The sequence below is a fragment of the Dipodomys spectabilis genome, unplaced genomic scaffold (genome assembly GCF_019054845.1).
Source record: "Dipodomys spectabilis isolate Male_0828 unplaced genomic scaffold, ASM1905484v1 ptg000095l, whole genome shotgun sequence".
Lineage (NCBI taxonomy): Eukaryota > Metazoa > Chordata > Mammalia > Rodentia > Heteromyidae > Dipodomys > Dipodomys spectabilis.
In genome coordinates, this window is record NW_024870772.1 from 28,722,482 (window position 1) to 28,746,581 (window position 24,100).

The window sequence follows — 24,100 nt, forward strand, 5'->3', positions numbered from 1 at the left end:
TTTGGGAGATTTCCAGGAACTGGAGACTGGGCAGGGATTCAGGAGTATCAGTATCCAGGAGTGTGGATAAACACATAATCAGGAGTCTCCCAACTGGCTTCTGAGAAGGTTGGTTGGAAGGCAACCACAGTCAGCTCTCTGGGATGCTGATAGGGCCCCTAAAGGAGGGTCCCAGCACAGCTGTCATGAGGTCACTGACTACATTATTTTCCGTCAAGGCCACTGACAAGGGCTTTGTCTATCAAGTGGACAACAGAAAACCCAGTACATTTCTTCAGATTTTCTGTGAAAATAGAAACATCAAGATGTAAATGGATATTTTGTTCATCATTGAATAGAGTGAATGATGGAAGTTAATGGTAGTGGTATTTCCTTTCATGTTTGAGCTTTGACATCTGAGTGTGCTTTTTAAATATATATTTTTATTGTAAAGATACCGTACAGAGGGGTTACAGTTACATGGGCAAGGTCATGAGTCCATTTCCTATTGAGCATTGTTACTTCCTCTTTTGTTTTCCCCCTACCATCCCTGCATGGTAGAGTACTGCCTTGAACAAAAAAGCTCAGGGACAGTGCCCATGCCCTGAGTTCAAGCCCCAGCACCAGCACATACACAAAATTGCAGCCACACTCGAGAGGCTCAGGTCCATAATCCTAACTACTTAGGAGGCTGACATTTGAGCATGGAAGCCAGCCCAGATAGAAAAGTCCATGAGACACTTATCTCCTATTAACCAGCAAAGAGCCAGAAGTGGAGTTGAGGCTTAAGTAGTACAATGGAGCCATGAGTGAAAAAGCTAAGGTAAAGCAGTCAGGTTTTGGGTTTAAGCTCCAAAACTAGTAGAAAAAAAAGTTTAAAAAATCTAACTTTTGGAATAGTCAGCCATGTGATGAAGAGGGTAAGTTCTATAAGAAACTCAAACCTTTGTTATAAAATAAGCTTTCTGGTAGATGATTTTGCCCAACTGTGGGTAATGGATATGTTCTGAGCACAATGAAGTCAGGTAAAATACACTATAATGTTCAATAAGCTAGATATATTAATGCATTCTCCATCTTTTTATTTTATTTTATTTTTTTTTGGGTCCAGTCGTGGGCCTGAACTCTGGACCTGGGCACTGTCCCTCAGCTCTTCAGCTCAAGGCTAGTTCTCTACCACTTGAGCCACAGCGCCACTTCCGGCTTTTTTTTTTTTTTTTTGCTTATGTGGTGCTGAGAATTGAACTCAGGGCCTCAGGCATGCAAGGCAAGCGCTCTACCACTGAGCCACCTTCCCAGCCCCTCTCCATCTTAAGTCCAAGTGTGTCTACAACATAACTGTTTGTAGACTTATTGAAGTCCAACTTAAAGGCCCTACATGGAAGTTTCCTGTAGGCCAAGTCTCAAGGACTCTTACTTATCTGTAGCTCCTGATCCCTTCAAAATTTGTCCAACTACTAAAATAAGGAGGTCAACAGTTTTCTGCTGCTGTCTGCTCCAAGCTGCCAAACTGTTTTGCCCACCTTCCATCTGGAGGTCAGGTGGCTTTGCCCTGTGTCAAGAACACTGTGTGGACATTTCTAGTTTCTCAGGGCCTCTCTTGTACAATTTTAAAAATGAACTGATTTTAAATCAGTGCATTTAAATATTGGGGAGAAGAGTTTGGGAACTTGTGTTACTTCTGATGGTTGCCTGATTTATGAATGTCAATATCATAGTTAGATGGGCAGAAAAAGTTAAAAAATCTTGTTATAAAATAGGCTTTCAAAGACAGACATTGGTGGCTCACATCTGTACTTCAGGAGGCTTATGATCTGAAAATTATAGTTTGAAGCCAGCCTGGGGAAGAAAGTCTATGAGACTCTTTTTTTTTTTTTTTTTAATCTTATAATTGTATTAGAAACAATTGCATGACAGAAAAAAAAAACATTTAAATACATACCTAAGGGTTCATTTTCCTAACATCACATTATCTGAACTTTCCTGCTTGACTCATACATATACTAGATACTGCAAATAAGGGAAACCATGAGACCTATGTCTCTTTGGGCTTGGCTTACTTCACTTAATATAATTTTTTCCAAGCCTTGCCATTTCCTAACAAATGGGGCAATGTCATTCTTTCTGATGGAGGCATAGAATTCCATTGGGTAAATATACCACATTTTCTTGATCCATTCATCTACTGAGGGGCATCTGGATTGGTTTCAGATCTTAGCTATGGTAAATAATGCTGCAATAAACATAGTTGTGCTGGTAGCTTTCATGTGGTCTTGTTTGTAAGCATTTGAGTAAATGCCCAAAAGTGGGATTGCTGGGTCAGAGGGGAGCTCTATGTGAAGTCTTTTGAGGAACATCCATACTGCTTTCCAAAGTGGTTGAACAAGTTTACACTCCCACCAGTGAAGTAAGGTTCCCTTCTGTCCACATCCCCTCCAGCATCTGTTGTTGTTAGAGTTCTTGATTTTTGCCATTCTAACTGGAGTAAGGTGGTCTCTCAATGTTGTTATGATTTGCATTTCTTTTATGGCTAGGGAGGTTGAGCATTTCTTCATGTGTCTATTGGCCATCCTTCTTCTTCAGAGAAGTTTCTCTTTAAGTCTTTAGGCCACTTATTTATTGGGCAGTAGTTTCTTTGAGGATTTGTTTTTGGGGGATTTAATTTTTTGAGTTCCAAGTATATTTTAGATATGAGACCCTTGTCTGTTGTATGGCTACTGGAGATCTCCCAATCCGTAGGGTTTTTATTGATCTTGCTCGCTATGTCCTTTGTCATGCAGAAGCTCTGCAACTTCATGCAGTCCCATTTGTCCAACCTTTCTTTGATTTGTTGTGTTTCCGGGTCTCTACTAAGAAAATTTTGGCCTGTGCCAAGGAGACCTACGGTTTGTCCTATTCCATCCTGTAAAGTTTTCAGGGTGTCTGCTTTGACTTCGAGGTCTTTGATCCATTTGGAGTTGATTCTGGTGCAGGGTGGTATATAAGGATCTAGCTTTAGTTTTCTACATGTAGTTAACCAATTTTGCCAGCACCATTTACTGAAGAGGCTGTCTTTCTTCCAGTATATTTTTTTGGCTCCCTTATCGAAGATTAGATGGCTATAGGTCTGTAGGTTCATTTCTGGGTTTGTATTCTACTCCATTGGTTCTGAGGTCTGTTCTTATGCCAGTACCAAGTTTTTTTTGATTATTATGGCTCTATAGTAGAGTTTGAAATTTGGTACTGATATTTCTCCAACAGTGTTCTTTCCGATGAGGAGAGTTTTTGCTATTCGGGGTCTTTTATTGTTCCGTATGAATTTATGGATTGCCTCTTCTATTTTCTTGATGAATGATGTTAGAATTTTGATAGGTATCACATTAAATTTGTAGATAGCCTTGTGAAGTATTGCCATTTTCACGATGTTAATCTTTCCAATCCAGGAGCATGGGAGGTTTTGCCATTTTCTAAGTTCTCTTTTGATTTCCTTTTTCAAGATTTTAAAGTTTTCATCATAGAGTTCCTTCACGTCTTTGGTTAATTCCTAGGTATTTTATTTTTTGTGTGGCTATTACAAATGGAGTTGCTTTCCTAATTTCAGCCACACTCTATGAGACTCTTATCTCCAACTACCCACCAAAAACACAGAAGTAGAGCTGTGGCTCAAGTGGTAGAGCACCAGCCTTGAATGAAAAACCTAAGGGATGGTACCAGGCTCTGAGTTCAAGCCACAGGATTGGCACCAAAAAAGAGCCTTTTCTATTTTATAGGGAATAAAAGAAAATCCTCTACTATTCTCTGTGTATAAAATTTCTATTTTGAAAGAGTTGCTTGGACAAAGAAATAGAAATCATTTTTATTTATTTTTTATTATCGTTGAGTAGTTGTACAAAGGGTTTCAATTCAACATGTCAGTTTATGAGTACAATGAATCATAGTCAATGGCATCTCTTCCATGGTTCTTCCCCTCCATCTAGCCCCACCCATCCCCTCTCGTTACCAAGTTCTATTTTCAAATATGTACACTGAATATTATAATTATGCTCACTATCATTCCTTTCTCTATTCATCCCCCAGCTTCTGCTTAGGTTCTACTCCCCTGTAACAAAACATGTTTCAGCCAGTAGAAATCCTTTTGAAATTATATTGATAGCTTAGTAAAGTGTTCTATTTCTAGGGGCAATATATCTGTTTGTAAAGTTTGATAATCTGTTGTTCTAAATGTCCAAGTATAAAAATGATTTCATGTGTGTGTGTGTATGTGTGTATGTGTACTGCTGATGGGGCTTGAACTCAGGGCCTTGCTCTCTCTATTGACTACTTTGCTCTTGGTTGGTGCTCTACCACTTGTGCAACACCTCCAGTTCCAGTTCTTTGCAGTGAGTTGGAGATAAGAGTCTCTTGGACTTGTCTTCTTGGACTAGCTTTGAATCAGTATCCTCAGATCTCAGCCTCCTGAATTAGAGTTACAGGCATGAGCCACCAGCATTCAACTTGATATTTTTTCTTTGTGCATTGCAGAAATGTTTAACTACAAAGACACTTGTGGGTTCACAGCTAGTACTACTGTCTTCAGGGTACAAAGGTCCCATTTTCCTGGGAAAATTTAGCTTACCCTATAAATGTGATTTATTTAGTGGGTTTCCTGATTTCTCCTGCAGCCTTCCCTGTGGTTCACTGAAAGCAACTCAATTAACCTTCCACACCCTGGGGTTGTTTGGAATTCAACCTGATCAACAGATGTCTAGCAAAAATACTTGGAAAAAATTGCATCTGTACTAAATAAATATAGCCTTCTCATTCTTGTCATTATTCCTTAAGCAATGCAACAAATCAATTACTTAATAGTGTTTATATTTGTGAGCAATCTAGGGGGTGATTGAAAATATAGCCATCCTTTGAGATCTTGAGGGATTGCTTCCCGGGGCCAACTGTGTTTGTCCACTGGTCATTTGCACATAGCATAGAAGGGTCCTTGTCATCAGCATTATGTACTTTTAGCCTATTTCATTTGGGCCAAATTTGTTTCAAGAGTTCCCTCTACTCAAGTTGCTTTTTGTGTTGGTCTAGGTCCACTGCTTCTGTCCATGCTTTTATAACCAGCTCTGGGGAAGTCTTCTGTTTTCTTCTCCTTCTCTTTTCTCCCCTCCTCTTATGTGTCCTTAGCTAAGCTGTATGTTCCAGGAGTGCTCACAGAAGTGATTTCTAAACAGGTCCTATCTTCCACCAGAGCACGGATTAGTAATACCAGGTTTGCCTACCATGAGGTCTTTGGGCATTTCCATAGTACTTTTTTCAAAGCTGCCTTCATGCTCATTTGCTAAAAGAAGAACCAGACAAGGCTGGTACATTTGTAGCTTCACACACTGTTATCCATGGAAGCTCTCCTGACAGACAACACACATCCAAGACCACTATATGAAAGAGAGGTGGGTAATGCTGGGAAGTGAAGACCAGAAAGCAAGAGTGAATGCTTATGGTTGTGGCCCTACATTGCTCCACCCACACATGTGTATAAATTCATCTCTAGCTCACTTCCAGTCCTTAGTTCAGTGCTGATTCATACTAATGTTAGCCAAACATACTGGGACATGTGGTTTCTGACTTCATTCTGTTTCATGTACTCTACATATAAGAGCAATTTATCATTACAAACCTAAAAAAATCTCTTTTTAGTGTGTGGATCCATTTAAAAATACTGTCTTGTAGCAGCTCAGGGGCCATGGATTGAGGTGGATATTGGAGCTGTGATATCAATCTCTAGTAGAGGTCATCAAGGAAAATGACAAATACTATCCAGTACCAGCTCAGGGCCATGGATGGAGGTAGACATTGGAGCCTGTGGTATCAGTCTCTGGGGAAAGTGATCAAGGAAAATGATCCTCAGCTTAGAGGGTTGGCCACTGGAGCTCTGTGACTTTGTGTCTCCATTTTCTTCTTGGAGATATTTTGCCATTGGATCTGGCAGGCACATGTGAGTAAATGTGGTAATATGTGACTATGGCTGTATGAACCTGATTGTGTGAAAGGTCTCCTCATTCCTTGTGCTTGGGGAGCATTTAAAAGACAAGAGCCACCTGCATCAGAACTCAGGAAAAGTTAAGTCCCCAGAGCCAGGGAAAAATCCACTTCCTTCCCTAACATAGCATCTGGAAGAAATATAAATGGGTGTTTCCTAATTACCGTTAAAGTGCATTAAGGCCAACATTCCTATATGTTTTTCTGTCCTTTGTTCACACAAGGACTTGAAAAGAAATCACTCTTCTTGCACAGCCTTGGATCTATGTGATGTGGTGAGAGCTGGGTTCCTTGAGAATTCTGCCTCAGTCAGAACTGGCACCTGCCTTGTTCTTTTCACAGAGCAGGAGGCCTGCTGGTGGCAATCAGTTGCTTGATGCACTATTTGTTTATGCCTCTTGGCATGCAACAAGAAGTCCCAAAATGTGCAAAGAAAACTAACAGTTATCACCTTGTCCTAGTCACTGCTCTGCTCTGCCCAGAATATCAAGTCAAGAAGAGTGCACTCCTCACCTTACTGGCTGTCCTTTTTTCCACGACACAGCAAAATACTTCTCCTTTTCAATGGCTCCAGTGGGAAAAATAGATGTGAGGGTTTTTTTGTTGTTCACTTACTTCTTTTAAGCTTTTGCTGATGTGACTTAATAGGATGAAGCTAGCTATTGGGAAGACAGACAAAATTATCTTTTTGATAGTACAAAAATGTCTTTCCCTCCATTGAAAATGAATACCTTGAGTTGTAGAAAAACTTCAGTGTAAGATTTATACTCAAAATACCACTGTGTAAATAAAAGATCCTACAGAATTGTCTTATGTCTAAAAAGAGGCCAGAGAGAGGTCTTACCTCTTAAAATTTTTCAGAAAGAATAGAATTTAATTTAACTTGTTTATATAATATTTAATAATAATTATTTGAGGTATAGTACCTGTTTAGGTCTTATTTTATAATGTATCAGTAGATAGTTAATCCATGATGTAAGAATAATGAGATTTCAGTCAGACACTAGTGGCTCATGCCTATAATCCTAGCTACTTAGGAGGCTGAGATCTGATGATTGTGGTTCAAAGCCAACCCAGGCAGGAAGGTCTGTGAGACCCTGATCTCCAATTAACCACTAAAACAATCCCAAAATGGAGATGTGGCTCAAGTGGTAGAGTACCAGACTTGAGTGAGAAAACTGAGAGATAGTACCCTGGTCCTGAGTTCAAGCTCAGTATCAGTGCATGCATGCATGTGTGCGTGCAAACACATACACACACAGCACAGGTTTTAGAGCTTAAAAACATTAGGAATCATCTTTGTTGGTCTCTTCACAGAGGAGGAAAAAGAAGAAAAGTAGAAGCAGGGATCCTTGTTGTGGCCTATCTTAGGCTCCTTCTCACTAGGTACATTTATTGCACTGACTTTCCTCACTTTATTTGTTCATATATCACCATCCCCTAAGTTATGTCCATCCTTCTGCATAGCTCTGATATCCTAAGGAGCATACTAAAGATATCTAGGACAGAGAATGTCTTGACTCTTTAAGCAATAGGGTATAGTAGTGTATGGTATTTCCTGAGCAGCCCATAGAGTCATAAACACATTTCCTATGTGTTGGCTATCATCATCTTGACCCTTAGATCACCAAACCTGGTCTGGATCTTACCTAGATGTGACAGGATGCTCTATACCAAAATAAAAACATTCCCTGAAGATACAAAGGACATGAGTACATGCTGTTGTCCCCTTTATATATGTCAGAAAAACCTAGTATGTGCCTGCCACCATGCCTTGGGCACTGGCTATCTTTTTTTTTAAGAGGGTGGCCAATCCTATTTTAGACACACCCTCTGTCACATTTCCTTAGTTCAGGCTCAGTTTGGTTGGTGACTGTTTTCAGCTGAGAGGTATATGGTACCGGTATAGATAGTTGTAAGACTATTTCAGAAAGAGAATTAAAAACCTTTTCTTACTAAAGATGGGAGCCCTTGCTATTTTGTGTTCTCAAGTCTCCTCTCCTCCTCCACACTACTAACACTACCATATCTCAAGTTTCTTGGCTGGAACTTTGTTCATTTTGAACTCCTGCTCTGAAGCCAGCACTAATCCAGAGACCAGCTATGATCTCTCCCTTCTAAGCTCTGAGATTGGCCTCTGGTCTGAAAGGCAAGTGTCTCCATGGATCCATACTGTTACTGTCAGTCACACTGAATGTGGCAGGTGTTAGTGGGATTGGCCCTGCCCATCAAACCATGGCAACAGCAAACATGAATTTTAGGTGGTGGTTGTTAATTACAAAAGGCAGTAACTTGAGAAATTTTGCTATTGGTGTAAAATTTTCTCTGAAAAGCATAGGTATCAGATGAAACTGAAGATGAAATTTGGCCTCTCCTCTGAACAAGGACTTTCATCAATCCAGAACCTTCACCTGATACTCTTCTTTGATCGAAACTATAAGGCTGACTGAGTACTAATGTCTCACACCTATTATTCTAGCTACTCAGGAGGCTGAGATCTGAGGATCACAGTTCAAAACCAACTGCTGTCAGGAAAGTCTGTGAGATTCGTATCTATAATTAATCACCAAAAGGCTGCAAGTAGAGCTGTGGTACATGTAGTAGGATACAAACCTTGAGCAGAAAAGCTCAGAAATAGTGCCCAGTCCCTGAGTTCAAGCCCCAGTACACACACACACACACACACACACACACACACACACACACACACACACACACACACACACACACACACAAATACATAAAAACCTTCAAGGCCATCATTACTCACTGACCCTTCCTTGAACATGAAATGGAAACAAGTATAAGTAAGAAGGAGAAAGAAAAGAGAGCTATGTTTGAAATCTACAAAACCCTTACCAGAAAAACCAAGCATAATTCAGCAAACATTTGTTGTTAACTATTATGTTTGTGCTAAGGTATCTAAAGATAAATAAAACAAATTTCTAATGCCAATTAGATCATGACCTAATTATGGAAATAGAAGATTATAGCCAGCTACATTTTGTATCAGACATTTTCCCTGGAAATATCATTATCGTGGAATTAATCTATTCAAAGAGCAAGTGATCTTTTTTTGTTATTATAAGAGGCTTTGAGTTTTAAAAGGCATGCATGTTATTTAGAAGGAAAATCTTTTTTGTAACTCATTTCCATTCCTGCCCCACAAATTCCATTCTTAAACTTAAAAGATGGAAAAAGAACTGGGTGCTTATAGTTCATGCCTGTAATCCTAGCTACTCAGAGGCTGGGATCTGAGGACCAAGTTTCAAAGCCAGCCTAGGCAGAAGGTCTGTGAGATTCTTATCTCCAAATAACCACTAAAAAGCCAGAAATGAAGCTGTGGCTCAAGTTCTAGAGCACCAGTCTTGAGTAAAAGAGCTGAGGGACAGCACCCAGGCTCTGAGTTCAGGTACTAGTACTGGTGCAACAAAATAATAATTACTGCTGCTGCTACTACTACTACTACTTATTGTTAGTGTAGTAGTAATATTTTATTACTGTTATTATAAAAGTTGATCCAGGCTTCAGTGGCTCATGCCAGTTAGCTTAGCTACCCAGAAGGCTGATATCTGAGGATAGCAGTTCAAAGCCAGCCTGAGGGCAAGAAAGTCTGTGAGACTCTTATCTCCAATTAATTACCCTAAAGCCAGAAATGGAGCTGTGGCTCATGTGGTAGAACACCAGTCTTGAGTGAAAAAGCTTAGAGACAGTACCCAGGCCCTGAGTTCAAGTCCTAGGCTTGGTATGCACACATACACATGCACACACACACACACACACACACACACACACACACACACACAGAAAGAAAGAAAGAAAATAGGAGAAAACCACTTTGATCCACAGACTACCCACTCTGGCTCTAAGTGCTCTTGATTACAAAGATTAGAACTGCAATGAGAATCAGAATTAGACAGGCTGGCCCACTTTTCCAGAGCTCAGGTAGTTAGTTTGGTGTATATTTTGGCTTGGGAATCAGATGACCTTTTGTTTGAGGCACAGGTTTCAGGTGAAAGGCAGGTGTAATTAAAGTCACTGCAAGTCATCATTAATTTTCAGTGGTGTATGAGCTCATGTAGCTTGCTTGGTCCTGCAGGAGCCATAAGTCCGCTCTGAAATGTCAAAAACTCAAGCACTTCTCAGTTTTCCTCTCAGCTCTGTTTCCTCTTCCAACCTTTTCTTACAGCAGAGGTCAGGCACACTGTTTTTGAAATACAAGTGAAATTTACAGTAGAGAACAATGCATGTATGTTAACATCAAGGAAGGCAGACACTCCTGAGAGGGCCTTAATAAAGCATTTCAAGGAAGCAGAGTATCAAATTCATGCTTTTTGTGCTAAAAACATTAGGGTATTTAAATGTGTTATTCTAATCCCAGTTTCAACCTGGGAACAGAAGGATTTATTTAAATCCCAGCCTTCCATTCTTTGCAAGCTAGTACAGGACAGACTGCCTGAATGAGTTGCTTTCAGTGAATATCAACCAATATGTAATACACAACATACAATCCATTCAGCTTTTACCCAAAGTGAGCTTGCCCAGATCCTAAAATGTTCCACACCATTTCCTGAGGTTAGGTGTTCAGAAGCAAGACTTCTGTCTGAGCATCCCTTTCTTTAATTGCTTGGTTTCCTGAAGATTCGATAAAATTGTCATAGACACAAGTACAGACACATAAATTCTAAACCCCCACCTCTTGGAAGCAGAGGATCTGTGTTTCAAAGAGAGTCCTTACTCAGTTGCAGAGTAAAATGATCTTGAGCAGACAGGGTGTCCTCCCTTTTTCTCAGAGGCCCCTTCTGCAGGTCTCGGCTGTGAAGCAGCATTCACATGAGGCTGTAAGGCAGGATCGAGTTATAAAGTTTTTGTTGGATTTATAAAGAATATCAGGTTGCCTGGACTGCTTACAGCCATAGGATAGTTGATCTGCAAGTACCAGAAAGAATATTTACAGTATGCTGAAAGCAGCCACCGGATGCCATAATTAAAGATCAGGCAGACAGACAGGCAGACAGACTGACAGATATACAGATAGCCCCATCTCTGAATCAGTTGTTCACATTTCCTTTTAAAATTCCTGGTTTGGTTTTATTTTGTTTGTGCCATTACTAGGGGTTTGAGCTCAGTGCCTCCCACTCTCACAGCTCTAGGCTATTGCTCTACCACTTGAGCAATACTTTTACTTCTGGCTACTTTCTGGATAATTGGATATAAGAGTCTTATTGACTTTTCTGCTTAGGCTGGTTTTGACCCATAATCCTCAGATCCCAGCCTCCTGATTAGCTAAGATTATAGGCATGAGTCATTAACACCTGACAAAAATTCTTATTTTGGGGGGGAATGTTCAGAGTGTTAAATTAAGATTTAACTGTGGGTTTTTAGATAGGTTTTTTTTTTATATAATTGAGAGGATGGAGGTATATAGCTCAGTGGTAGAGTGTTTGCCTTAGGCTAGATCCCCAACACACAGAGGGGGAAAAAGAAATACAATGATTAATATTTGAGCTCTGGGTAGGTTGGTCATCCAAAAGCAGATACTTAAAGAAAAATACTTATAGAAAAGACTATATTTTGTGGAGAATATAGTGTATGTATTTGTAGCACTAAGATCATCAAATTTTCTTAAATATCTAAAATAAAATCATAGAAGTCACAGACTTTCCTGCCTGGGCTGGCTTCAAACCATGATCCTCATATCTCAGCCCCCTGAGTAGATAGGATTACAGGCATGAGACAGCTGCACCCAGTTTTCTAAAGAATATTTTTAAAGCTCTTTTCTCTTTTGTGGAGGTCAAAAGAGTGTTCAAATCCAGTTATTAAAAGTTGAGTTATTGCAGGTGGTTCATGCCTATATTTATAACACACAGAAAGTTTTGAAATTCTTCCTCAAAAAGCAGTTACAACTGAGTGCCAGTAGCTCATGCCTGTAAATCTGCTACTCAGGAAGCTGAGATCTGAGGATTGCAGTTCAAAACCATCTTGAGTAGGAAAGTCCATGAGACTCTTATCTCCAGTTAACTACCCCAAAAAAGATAGAAGTGGAGCTGTGGCTCAAGTGGCTCTGAGCAAAAAGCTAAGAGACAGCACCCAGGCCCTGAGTTCAAGCTCCAAGACCAGCACCAAATAAATAAATAAGCAAGCACACACACAAAGAAATAAACAGTTATATCTAAAGGAACTATTCTGACTATATGAATGAGTATCTAGTATTTCTTTGAAAATGGATACTTATACTCTTGTGGAAATAAACTTTTACACTTATAAGATGCCATAGGAATATTAAGACTTCTGAAATTTTGAACTTTGGCATATGTCCAAATATTTAAATTCCTAAATTTGTCAATACAAAACGCCACAGCTGCCTATTTCTTTCCTCTCTTTTTCAGTCCAAGAAAAAGAACACTATGGCTGATAGTAGAAAAATACAGGGACACAATGACCTTTTTATCACTGAAAGTGACTGGATCATCCCACCAAAGATTATAGTCATTTCATGTCATTTTTTAAAATTAGCACTAAAAATACAATCCATCCTCTTATAGAGCGTATTCTACAAGACACAGGATATGATAGTTATTAGAAGTGTCAAGGTACTACTGAAGTATATTGTGAAAAAATATGATGCTGGGCTTAAAATCATGTGTAGAGAACAAACACATGGTAAACTATTAAACATGAATACTCTGACTTACATCACCTTTTATTGCTGAGACCATTTGGAAAGACTTGGTGTTTGGCAAGCTGGTATCTGTCAAACTCTCAAAGTACTTATGCCTGATTATATGTAGGAGCTAATGGTTGGTTTATAATAGTTATAATATGATATAGTTATGTATCATATATATAGTTATAATATCATCTAAAGAGGTAAGGGGAAGAAAAGACTAGGCTCACAAGAGCTTATGCAAGATGATATATAGGAGCTAATGGTTGGCTTATAATAGTCATAGTAGTTATAATAGGATATAGTTATATATCATACATATATAGTTATGACCTAAAAAGAAAAAAAAACTAGACTTACATGATAGCCTTTTCCAGACAGCCCTTTGTAAAGCCAATGATTATTGCTACCCATTTGTTATAAAGAACTGTCAAAAAAAGCCTGGAATGTTTTTAGAGATATTAGCAGGAAACAGAATCAAGACCACCAGCATATTAGTCAGAAATTTTGCAAACAATGTCTATCCATAGATCACAGGAAAATAAAATAGGATTTTATAAAAATTTATTTCCCTTGAGTGATAAATTTGGATGTCATGGACACATCCAGACAGTCTTGTTCTCTCCATCTATCAGTAGTTTTTCAAAACTAACCAATTGGATGTTCTTAGTTCTATAATTTATGTGAAACTATAATCTAGTTATAATTTAACAATTCTTTGGCATAGAACTGCATGATGATGATGATGATGATGATGATGATGATGATGATGATGATGATGATGATGATGATGATTTCATGCCAGTCCTGGGGCTTGAACTCAGGATCTGTGCATTGTCTCCGAGCTTTTTTTGATCAAGACTGGTGCACTACCACAGCTCCACTTCCAGCTTTTTTCTTAGTTTATTGGAGATAAGAGTCTCACAGACTTTCCTGACTGAGCTGGCTTCAAACCACAATCCTTAGATCTTAGCCTCCTGAGTAGCTAGGATTACAGTCATGAGCTACCAGCACCTGACATATGTATATATATGTGCGTATATATATGAGTTTAATGAACCATTGATCAACAAAAAGAAAACATTATTTTACAAGAATACAAGAGCAAGAGTATACTAATAAGCTAATGGAATGATAAGTCTAGAAACACATATACATATTACATATTCATATTTATAAAAATATGTATATGTGAGCACTTAATTTATGAGAAACATAGCACTACAAAGCAGTGAAGAATAGAGAATGGTCAGGAGACAACTGGTTAAACAAATAGATGAGTAAGACTTTATTCTCTATTCTCTACAGTATACAATACTGATACTACTTAAGTAGTTATAAAAAGAGGTTTAAGTTAGAACTGTATTTTTCATTATTTGTAGATATAATTAGAAATTCAGTTGGTCTTGGAAGCATGGTGTGTGTTGTGTGTGTGTGTGTGTGTGTGTGTGTGTGTGCGCGCGCGCACGTGCGCTCCTGCGTGCATCTGTGCTGGGGCTTGAACTCAGGGAATGGGCACTATTCCTTAGCTTTTTTGCTGAAGTATCATATTCTGCCATTTGAACCACAGTTCCACTTTTGGTTATTTGCTAATTAACTGGAGACGAAAGTGTCATGGACTCTTTTGCTTGGTCTGGCTTCAAATCATCATTCTCACATTTCAGCCCCTGGGTAGCAAGGCACAAGCCACCAGCACCCATCAGAACCATGATTTTGATTATCATTGTTTATTAAGTATCTGTGGTATAAACCCTTGCATTTGGTGTTATGGGTAAAGTGAGGGGAAGGAAAGATGGGAAAGAAATGAAAGTACCTTCCTTGATTACAGAGAGAAAATATTTCATTGGAATAATGTTTGAGTCAATTCTTGGAACCTTAGTGGTCTGGATTATACTATCTTTTAGAGTTGGAGAATGAAGAGACACTTTAGTCATAGGATTTTAAAAAATATTTTGGTCAAGAATCAAATGCAATTTTGAAATATATTTTTGTCCTGGTACTGACCTGAACTCAGGGCCTGGGTGCTGTCTCTTAGCTTTATCACTCAAGGCTGGCACTCTACCAATTGAGCCACAACCCCACTTTCAGCTTTTTGCTGGTTAATTGGAAATAAATGTCTCATGGACTTCCCTACTTTGAACCTCGATCCTCAGATCTCCCTCTTGAATTGAGATTGGATTAAGCTAGGAGTGGATTGTAGGCATGTGTTACTGCCACTTGGCTGAAATAATTTATTGAAGGGAGACTCCATGGTACCTTTGTCTTAGAGGAGATTCTGGGATTGTAAGAATATTTTCAAAGAAATACCAGCCAAAACTCATATTTACTAGGTTTGTGTTTAACAGTAAAGCAGAATCTATGTGCATATAAAGCTTGAGAAAGGGGATGGCATTCAATGATTTTACTAATTAATGACCACATTGCTATGGCAATTTTATATGCATCATGTGCTATAAATAAGCTTTGGACTGATAAGAACTTGAGGTATTGTCAAGGCCAGTGCTAGCCATGTGAGTATAGTCTTTGAACCAGCAACTTCAGCAGTACCTAGGGGACGATTAGAAATATATATTGACAGGCCTCTTTCCCAGTTCTCTGATTGAGAGCCTGTGTCTTTACAAGCTAAGTGATTTTGGTTTCATTTGACATTTGAGATCAAGACTAGTGCTTTTTTCCTTTTAGTCATAGAAATGAAGGCAGTTGGAAGTCCAGTTAGGAAAAGCATTTAATTAAATGCTAATTTTGTAAGTCTTTTGTGGAGGTAGGGGGGTGGCTGATCCTTTGTTGGATGTTCCTGGGTGGAGATTTTGTAATTCCTCTGGTTTAGATAAGCACAGTATTACTGATCAATAATCTAGGTCCAGCTACTCTTCGACAGCTGAGCACAGAGGAGTTGTGTGAATTTGCTTACATCAGAATCAGGAAACTCATTCTGACAGATTTTGTAGATTAATACATGGCCATTAATTCTATTAAAATACAACTGTTCATACTTAAGTATTATGTTTGAAATAACTTTGAAAAGCTAGTTTAAAAACATCAGTGACACATGTCCTTAAAATGAGATGCTCTAGCTGGGTGTCAGTGGCTCACACCTGTAATCCTAGCTACTTGGGAGGCTAAGATCTGACAATTGCAGTTCAAAACCAGCCCAGGAAGAAAAGTCTGAGACTTTTATCTCCAGTTAACTATCAAAAAGCCAGAAGTGTGGGGCTGTGGCTCAAGTAGTAAAGTGCTAACCTTGAGCAAAGAAGCTCAGGGACATTGCCCTAGCACTGAATTCAAGCCCCATGACCAGCATAAAGCAGGGGGGATGGGCAGAATACAGATTTTCTATCTCTCTGGTATCTATCAGATATATTTAGAGAGAGGAGGGGGGAGGGAGAAAGAGAGAGACCTGATATCTATCATCTATGTGATATATAGAGTTATCTATCATCTATCTCTCTGATAAGTAGAGAGATATAGTGTCTATCTGATATCTATTTACCTATTTGATATCTATCCTTTATCTGATATATAGAGAGATCTATCTACCTGATATACATTGAGATCTATCTGCTGTCTATCATCTATCTATCAGATATACACATGGAAAGATGGTATCTATCTGATATCTACCTGATATCTATTTGATATCTATCATCTATCTGATATACATACTGAGAGATATCTACCATCTATCTAGAATATATATATATATATATATATATATATAGTCTGATATTTATTGCCTCATTTGAGAATCTATTGTGTTATCCAAAAAAATAGATAAGATACCTACCTCCATAGCTGATTGAAATCTTTGAGTTTATCTTTTCAACCTTAATGTACCAGATAGGTTATAGAAATACGCCAGGTACCTTGTTCCATTCAGATGTGGTCTGGAGTTCTTATTTTATGAGATGAACATATTACATACTGAGGAATGCTTATTAAATGTGGTGTGTGATTCTAGGTCACAAATTAAGATTGAGAAAGGTCTGGGTTTTGCTTGGTGGTAACTTGGCATACTAAAAAGCTACATATGGATGACATGGAATAGTGCCTATTCAGTTCTGCAGAAATTAGCTGTTTGACATCTGTTTTGAACCCCTAGTGTATGTTAGACTTATGCTTTCTCAAGGCATTGCAGCTGAGGGCGTAATAAATTCTTGATGAGAATTTCATGCTCCTAAAACACTGGGATATATGACTTGCTTTATATACCGCTTACTTTAACTTGTTGGAAAAAGGCAGCTGTTGTATAATCATCTAGTGCACTGTAAGCCATTTTAATCATGACTTGACTGACTTACTTCATACTCAAATCCCAGAGAGCCAAACAGAGTCTATTTGACTTGCAGTTTATCTCTTGCTGGTTGGCTGATTGTGACAACCTCTGTGTTAGCCAGCTTTCTATTACTATAATAAAATACCTGGTATAATCAACTTATTTGGAGGAAGCTTTATTTTCGCTCACAGTTCTGGAGGTTTGGGTCCATGATTGATTTAGCTCAGTTATTTGGGCCTGTGGTGAGGCAGAGCATTATGGTCAGGAGTGTATGGTAGACCAATGATATTCACTTTAGGGGCCAAAAAAAAAAGAAGAAGTATCTGGGGTCTGATGATCACCCTTCAGGTCAAATTCCCAGTGCTTTAAAGACTTCTCACTGGACACCACCTTTTAAAGGCTCCACTATCTCTCAGTAACTTCAAGCTGGGGACAAGTCTTTAATATGCGGACATTTGCAGGACACTTTAGATCCAAACTTAAGATTCCTCTTGATAGAAGAAAAGCAGCAACTTTTAGCTCAAAAAGTACCCTTGATATATTTAGCTCCCTCCTATCCCAGTTGCATGGTTCTTCCAATTGCTTACTATGTGAAATAACCAAGATACCCCCATAGACTTCCTTTCTCTCTGAACCCCTGTTTTGTTGATGAAAGGCCAACTTTCTTGATGACTTGAATGACATACACACCTGAGCTATAGCCACAAGCCTATCCAGAACTGGTCACGTTTCTGTTCCCGGCTCTCTTACATTATCTTTGTGGATGCAGAAGATTTGAAGAGTAAATGATGGCCTCATTAGGTGATATTCCACTCCACTGGATGAATAATCACATAAAGAGTAATTACTGTAATTAGATAGAGAAGTACTTTGTGCAAAATTTTAGCAGTTTAGAATTTGGGCTAAATAATTTCTGATATTCTAATGGTTGTTTTTATGATATTGTTGTCTGGTTTTCTATTTTGATCAACCACTTCATTATGAATAGGACTGTGTTTGAGAACTGTAGATTTATAGTCATAAATCTCTTCCTGGAGAAGTTGAGGAATCATGAAGTACGGGTATCATTCCTTAATCCTTGGTTGAAATAGTTCCTCTCATTCAGGGGCTGCTTTTATCTTTCTCTTCTGCATTATGCTTAAGCATTGTTCAGTTCTTGTAGACTTTCTGCTCCTAGGATTCCTTTTCTGAAATTCTTCTGCCCTGACTGCTCTTCAAATAAAATTCCACCTCTAGGTAGAGGTAAAGAAGTATCCCTTCTTTCCTCTTGGTCTGGCCCTCTTCCTGGACTTTATTTGTGGGCCACCAATTTTCTTTCTCTTCTAAATAAGCAGTTTACAGACCAATCCCTTGCCAGTCTTATGTATATGACATATAACAAAGCACAAATGGGGTCCTTCCTAGTACTCTAATTTATTGGGAAGACACTCCCAAAGACAAGTGACTAGCTTAATTCCATGCATCATTCAGCAGGACAAATGATCCCTTGAAGGGTTTGTTCATATGGTTCTCAGTGAGCGGGGTGATTGTGAATAGGCTGTGTTTTAAGTTAGTTTGGAGTCGGGTGTTTCATCTGTGAAACTGGCAAACACTTGAAAGCCACAAGCTACTGTTTTCTGAAAGCTTCTTTGCATATGAGCATCAAACGTATGGATTGGATTTGGAGATTATTCAATAACTGCCTTTTGTTTTCTGGTACTGAGACTTGAACTCAAGGCCTGGGCACTGTCTCTTAATTTTTATGTCCAAGGCTACTGCCCTAACACTTGAGCCACAGCGTTCCTTCTGAATTTTTTGGTAGTTTATTGGAGAAAAGAGTCTCAAGGACTTTCCTGCCTAGGCTATCTTTGAACTACAATCTTCAGATTTCTGCCTCCTAGTAGCTAGGATTACAGAATGAACCACCAGTACCTGGTAATAAAGCAGCAGAATGTGGAGTGAAATTGTTTACCACTGGAAGGATGTTGATCCTCACCATTTCTCTCCTTTCTCTTACAGAGTGTCTCCTCTGCAAAAGTCTGAGATAGTGGATGTGGTGAAGAAGCGGGTAAAGGCCATCACTCTCGCCATTGGAGATGGCGCCAATGATGTCGGGATGATCCAAACAGCCCATGTGGGTGTAGGGATCAGTGGCAATGAGGGCATGCAGGCCACCAACAACTCAGATTACGCCATTGCACAGGTCAGCCATATGATAACCGGCGGTCATGTGCTAGGCTTCGGAACCTAGTACTTGATCTATAGTTCTGTACCCCACCTTTCTGAGCTAGTGTATTCAACTTTCCCTGTTGTTTTGATCTTATGTAGCTCTAAGGCTTCCTCTTGCCAATTGTGTTTGCTTTGGCCAGTAATGGTCAAAGCTGGTCCCACTATTCTGTCATCCAGGTGATGTGTTTGCTTTTCCTGACAGATAGGCATCTGGTCCTGCTAAAATTCTCTCGCCCTCTGCTGCATGCTGCTGCTGCTGCTGCTGCTGCTCCTGCTCCTCCTCCTTCCCTTCCTCCTCCTCTCCTCCTTCTTTTTCTTTTTTGTGCTTGTTCTGGGGTTTGAACTCAGAGCCTAAACACCATCCCTTAGCTTTTTTGCTCAAGGCTGATGCTCTACCACTTGAATAACACCTCCACTTCTGGATTGTAGGTGGTTAATTTGGAAATGAGAGTCTCACAGACTTTTCTGTTGGGGCTGGCCTTGTACCATGATCCTCAGATCTCAACCTTCTGTGGTAGCTAGGATTACAGGCACGAGCACCAGTGTTCAGTGTCTACTGTTTCTGGTATGTATCTTCTGTTCAGAACAGCTGTGCTTGTAACCCCCATTCTCTACCATGCCCTCCAGGCATCTCCTGGTGCTGGCATGTGGTGGTTAGGCATTTAATATCAGGGAAGGGCAGTGATTTATAGTTTTCCTGCCCTCCAGTCATTGTGACTGCCCAGGACCACAGCTGTGAGATGAATTGCTGACAACCTGGGCCAGGGTTGGCCCAGGTCTGGCCCCATGGTCAGCATCAAAGTACCTTCTATAGTCTGGCCAAGTCCATTCCATTCCTCTCTGATGTGAGCATTGTGGTTATTGCACAGGTGGTCTGAGGATGAAAGAAATAGCCATTCCTTAAAGACACCTACAGATGAAGAAGAGCCAGCCTTGTGACCCCTTGTGGGACATAACTAAGTTATCTGGCATGTTGATGAGTCAGAAATCTAGGCGTCCCAGGGAACACAGAAAATTTCCTCTTATCTCTAGATCACAGTTTTTGTGGCTAAATGCATGGTGGTTGGTTGGTTAGGGAGAGCTTCCACATAAATTCTTGTTTAGGCTTTTAAAGAATGCAATGACTAGCCAGGTACCCATGGCTCACATGTGTAATCCTAGCTACTCAAGAAGCTAAGCAGGACCAGATGCCTATCTGTCAGGAAAAGCAAACACATCACCTGAATGACAGAATAGTGGGATCAGCTTTGACCATGACTGGCCAAAGCTAAGATATAAGGATTGAAGTTTAAAGCCAGCCAGGACAGAAAAATTAGTGAGATTTTTTAATTTTTTTTTGTCAGTCATAGGGCTTGAACTATAGGCCTGGGCACTGTCCCTCTGCTCTTCAGCTCAAGGGAAGCGCTCTACCACTTAAGCCATAGCACCACTTCCAGTTTTCTGGTGGTTGATTGGAGATAAGAGTTTCATGGACTTTCCTGTCTGGGCTGGCTTTGAACCGCAACCCTCAGATCTCAGTCTCTTGAGTAGCTAGGATTACAGGTGTGAGCCACCAATGCCCAGCTTATGAGAACTTTTATCTCCAATTAACTACCCAAGAGCCAGAAGTGGAGGTATGGCTGAGGAGACAGATCACCAACCTTGAGCTAAAAAGCTAAGGGACAGCACCCAGGTCCTGAGATCAAGCTGCAGTACTAGTACAAACACACAAAAAAGAATGCATTAGGCATAATTAGGCATAAACCACATGATTCCAATGAATAGTGGTATTGTTCCCTTTCGAGCTGAAATCAGGGACTGCATATAAAATTCAAACAAGCTTCTTGCAGTCCCAAGGCTTGGAGGCCAGTCCTTGGAAGCTTCGGGTTGTCTATCCCCAAAGGAGGATAACTTCTTATGGTTTTTTAAAAATATATTTATTTTTTATTGTAAAGATTCTGTACAGAGGGGTTACAGTTACATGAGTAAGTACATTTCCTATCAAACATTGTTACCCCCTCCTTTGTTTTTCCCCTACCATCTCTTCCCTTCCCTCCTCCCCAATACCCTCCCGCAAGTTGTAAAGTTCAACATATTGTCTTGTACATCTCATTGTTACAACGGATCAAACTGTATCCTTTTTTCAGCATTTTGTTATTTCTCTTCCCCTCCCTAAATTAGAAAAATGTATATACAAGATGCAGGGCACCAGAATCAAATACATGAAAACAGGGGTTACATGGGGGAAGAACATACAAAAGAAACAAAAAAATTGCATAGTACATTATAAGTACATTAAAAACAACAGCAACAAAGATAAAACCTCTTATGTCCCTATTTTGGGGTTTATTTCACTTAGCATCAACCCTCTTATGTTTAAAAAAAATCCATGGGGCTCTGAAAAGTACATGTAATTAATTTTGTCCCTTGATTGATTTCAAATCCCTAAATCTGCAAAGAAATTCTTGATGGAGAACAAGAATTCTTGAGGGTGACATTGGTCAAGATGCATATAAATTGAGGTGTTGAGTTGAAATTCCTTTGATGACTATTAAAAGATTTCAAAAAAATAAAATAAGCCAGGTGCCAGTGGCTTACACATGTCATCCTGGCTATTCAGGAGACTGAGATCTGAGAATTGATAGTTGAAACCAGTCCAGGCAGGAAATTCCAGGAGAATCTCTCTTTTTTGTTTTAATTACATGAGCAAGGTAATGAGTACGTTTCTTTTTTTTTCCGTATCAAGCATTGTTGCCTCCTCTTTTGCTTCCCCTTACCATCCCTGCCTTCCCTTCCCCTCCATCCCCCCATCCTGTACATCTCATTGTTGCAGTGGGTCCACCTGTATCCCTACTTAAACAATTTGTTTTTTCTCTTCTCCACAAATTATATCAACATTAAATACAGTGAAAACAGGGGTTATACTGTGGGGAAGGGACATACAAAGCAACAAAGAAATCATCTTATGTTAGAAACAATAGCAAGAAAGGAAAAACATTTGAGTCCTTATCTTGGGGTTCATTTCCCTAACATCAACTTATCTGACCATTTCTGCTTGTCTTAGACATATACTAGTTATTGTAAATAAGGGAAAACAGGAGACCTATGTTTCTTTGGGCCTGGCTTACTTCATTTAATATAATTTGTACTCATGGACTTCCAGGAGACTCTTATCTCCAAATAACCAGCATAAGCCAGAAGTGGAGGTATGTCTCAAGTATAGCATAAGGTATGAATGAAAAAGCCAGGGCATGGTACCTGAATTTAAGCCCAAAAGACTGACACACACACAAAAAAGAGAGAAATAAAAAGTTAATTTCTAAAAACATAATTCCTGAAGTAGAAGAAGTTCTAATTTTACAGGTGGGAAAACTGGAGTTTCATTGCATAGTGACCTACTTCAGATCCAAGCACATGTTCAAGTTTGTTGAAAGACTATGTGAACTTGGGAACTGCTGCACACACCTGCCCAAGTACTTTCCCTAGTACATAGGCCTGTGGGAATCGCATTTCCTGTTAGCCATCAGCAACTGTTGATGTTATACACTCCAGTGTTATTAAATACTTGAGTTATAACATCATGTGGCTACAAAGGATCTTAAGAGGTTTCCTAGGAGTTCCAGGCAAATATTTGCCTGTCCTTTCCTTTAAAATGTCTAGGGAAGGGAGATTCCATGAGTTGCTTTATTGAAAGCTTATACTAATAGAGTATGGGATCTCAGCAATTGTTCTTGTCCAATAGAAAGCATCAAAGAAAGGTGAAAGGTTTTAGAAGTCCATTTGGGGGTTTCTCCAGTCTCTCCAGGTTGTCACCTCTGCTAAATGAACCAATGGAGACCACATGTCTCCTTTGAATCCAATTTGTCCTGTCCTCTGTCCCTGGGCATAATTAGGATGGGATGTTCTTATTTCAGGGCTGACTTTGTTCCAGCCTTCCTTCCCACCCTCTACCCAACACCAAGCTTCTGGCTTCTTAATTACTATACAAGAAATGTCATGCTTGGATGAATTCCTTTGCCCCAATTAACAAACATCTCTGTCTGCTTTTAGTGTTTGTTTTTTGTTTGTTTATTTGTTTGTTGTGCCAAGACTGGGGCTTGAAATCAGCCTCCCTCACTGCTTTCACTTGTTTGTTTTTGTTCAAGTCTTGTACTCTACTTCCAACCTTTTGCTGGGTAATTAGAGATAAGAGTCACTCAGATTTCTGCCTGGGCTGGCTTCAAATTGAGATTCATTCTCAAATCTCAGCCTCCTGAGTAGCTAGGATTACAGGGGAGAACCACTGTTGCCTATCTCTTTGAATGTATATGTGTGTGCACATGTGCACAATGTGTTTTGTGCCAGGCCTGTGAAATGTTCCTGAGCTTTATTTTGCTCTAATAGAGTCACAACTCCACTTCCAGCCTTTTTTGTGGTTAATTTGAAATAGGAATCTCATACGGCTGGCTTGAACCACAGTCCTCAGGTCTAAGCCTCCTGAGTAGCTAGGATTACAGGCGTGAGCCACCAGTGCCCAGCTCTGTGTGCTTTTTATACATTCAAATTGATGTAGACGAATGCATTTTTAATGCCACTCCTGGGGCTTGAAATCAGTGCCTGAGCACTGTTCCTGACTTTTTTTTTTTTTTTTTGCTCAAGGCTAGCATTCTATCACTTGACGCACAGCTCCAGTTCTGGCTTTTTGGTGATTAGAGACAAGAGTCTCATGGACTTTCCTGCCCAGGGTGCCTTTGAACTGTGATCTTCAGATCTTACTTTTCTGAGTTGCTAGGACTACAGTCATGAGATACTTGCACCTGGCTAAAAAATGCATTTTTGATTGCATTTATGAGTATGCACTCTATAAGCAAATGGATATATACTTCAAAGACTTGCTCCAGAAACTTAGGGAATTCTGGTTTTACTTATGTGTGCTGCCTTCCCTGGGCTTTCACACACAGAGGGAACCCCAGGCCTGTCCTTGAGGCTTCTTTTGCTGCCTTGACCGGATCAATGTG

At 39.6% G+C, this 24,100-nt stretch overlaps 1 protein-coding gene across 1 annotated transcript in view; it reads left to right on the plus strand.

The window, feature by feature from the left end:
• The window catches only part of LOC122112870 (phospholipid-transporting ATPase IB), a 421,079-nt gene that overhangs the window by 210,647 nt on the left and 186,332 nt on the right, over positions 1–24,100 (plus strand). Inside the window, exon 25 of the mRNA XM_042685833.1 lies at positions 18,915–19,098. Coding sequence (XP_042541767.1) covers positions 18,915–19,098 — 184 coding nt within the window. The remainder of the gene's footprint in view (positions 1–18,914; positions 19,099–24,100) is intronic.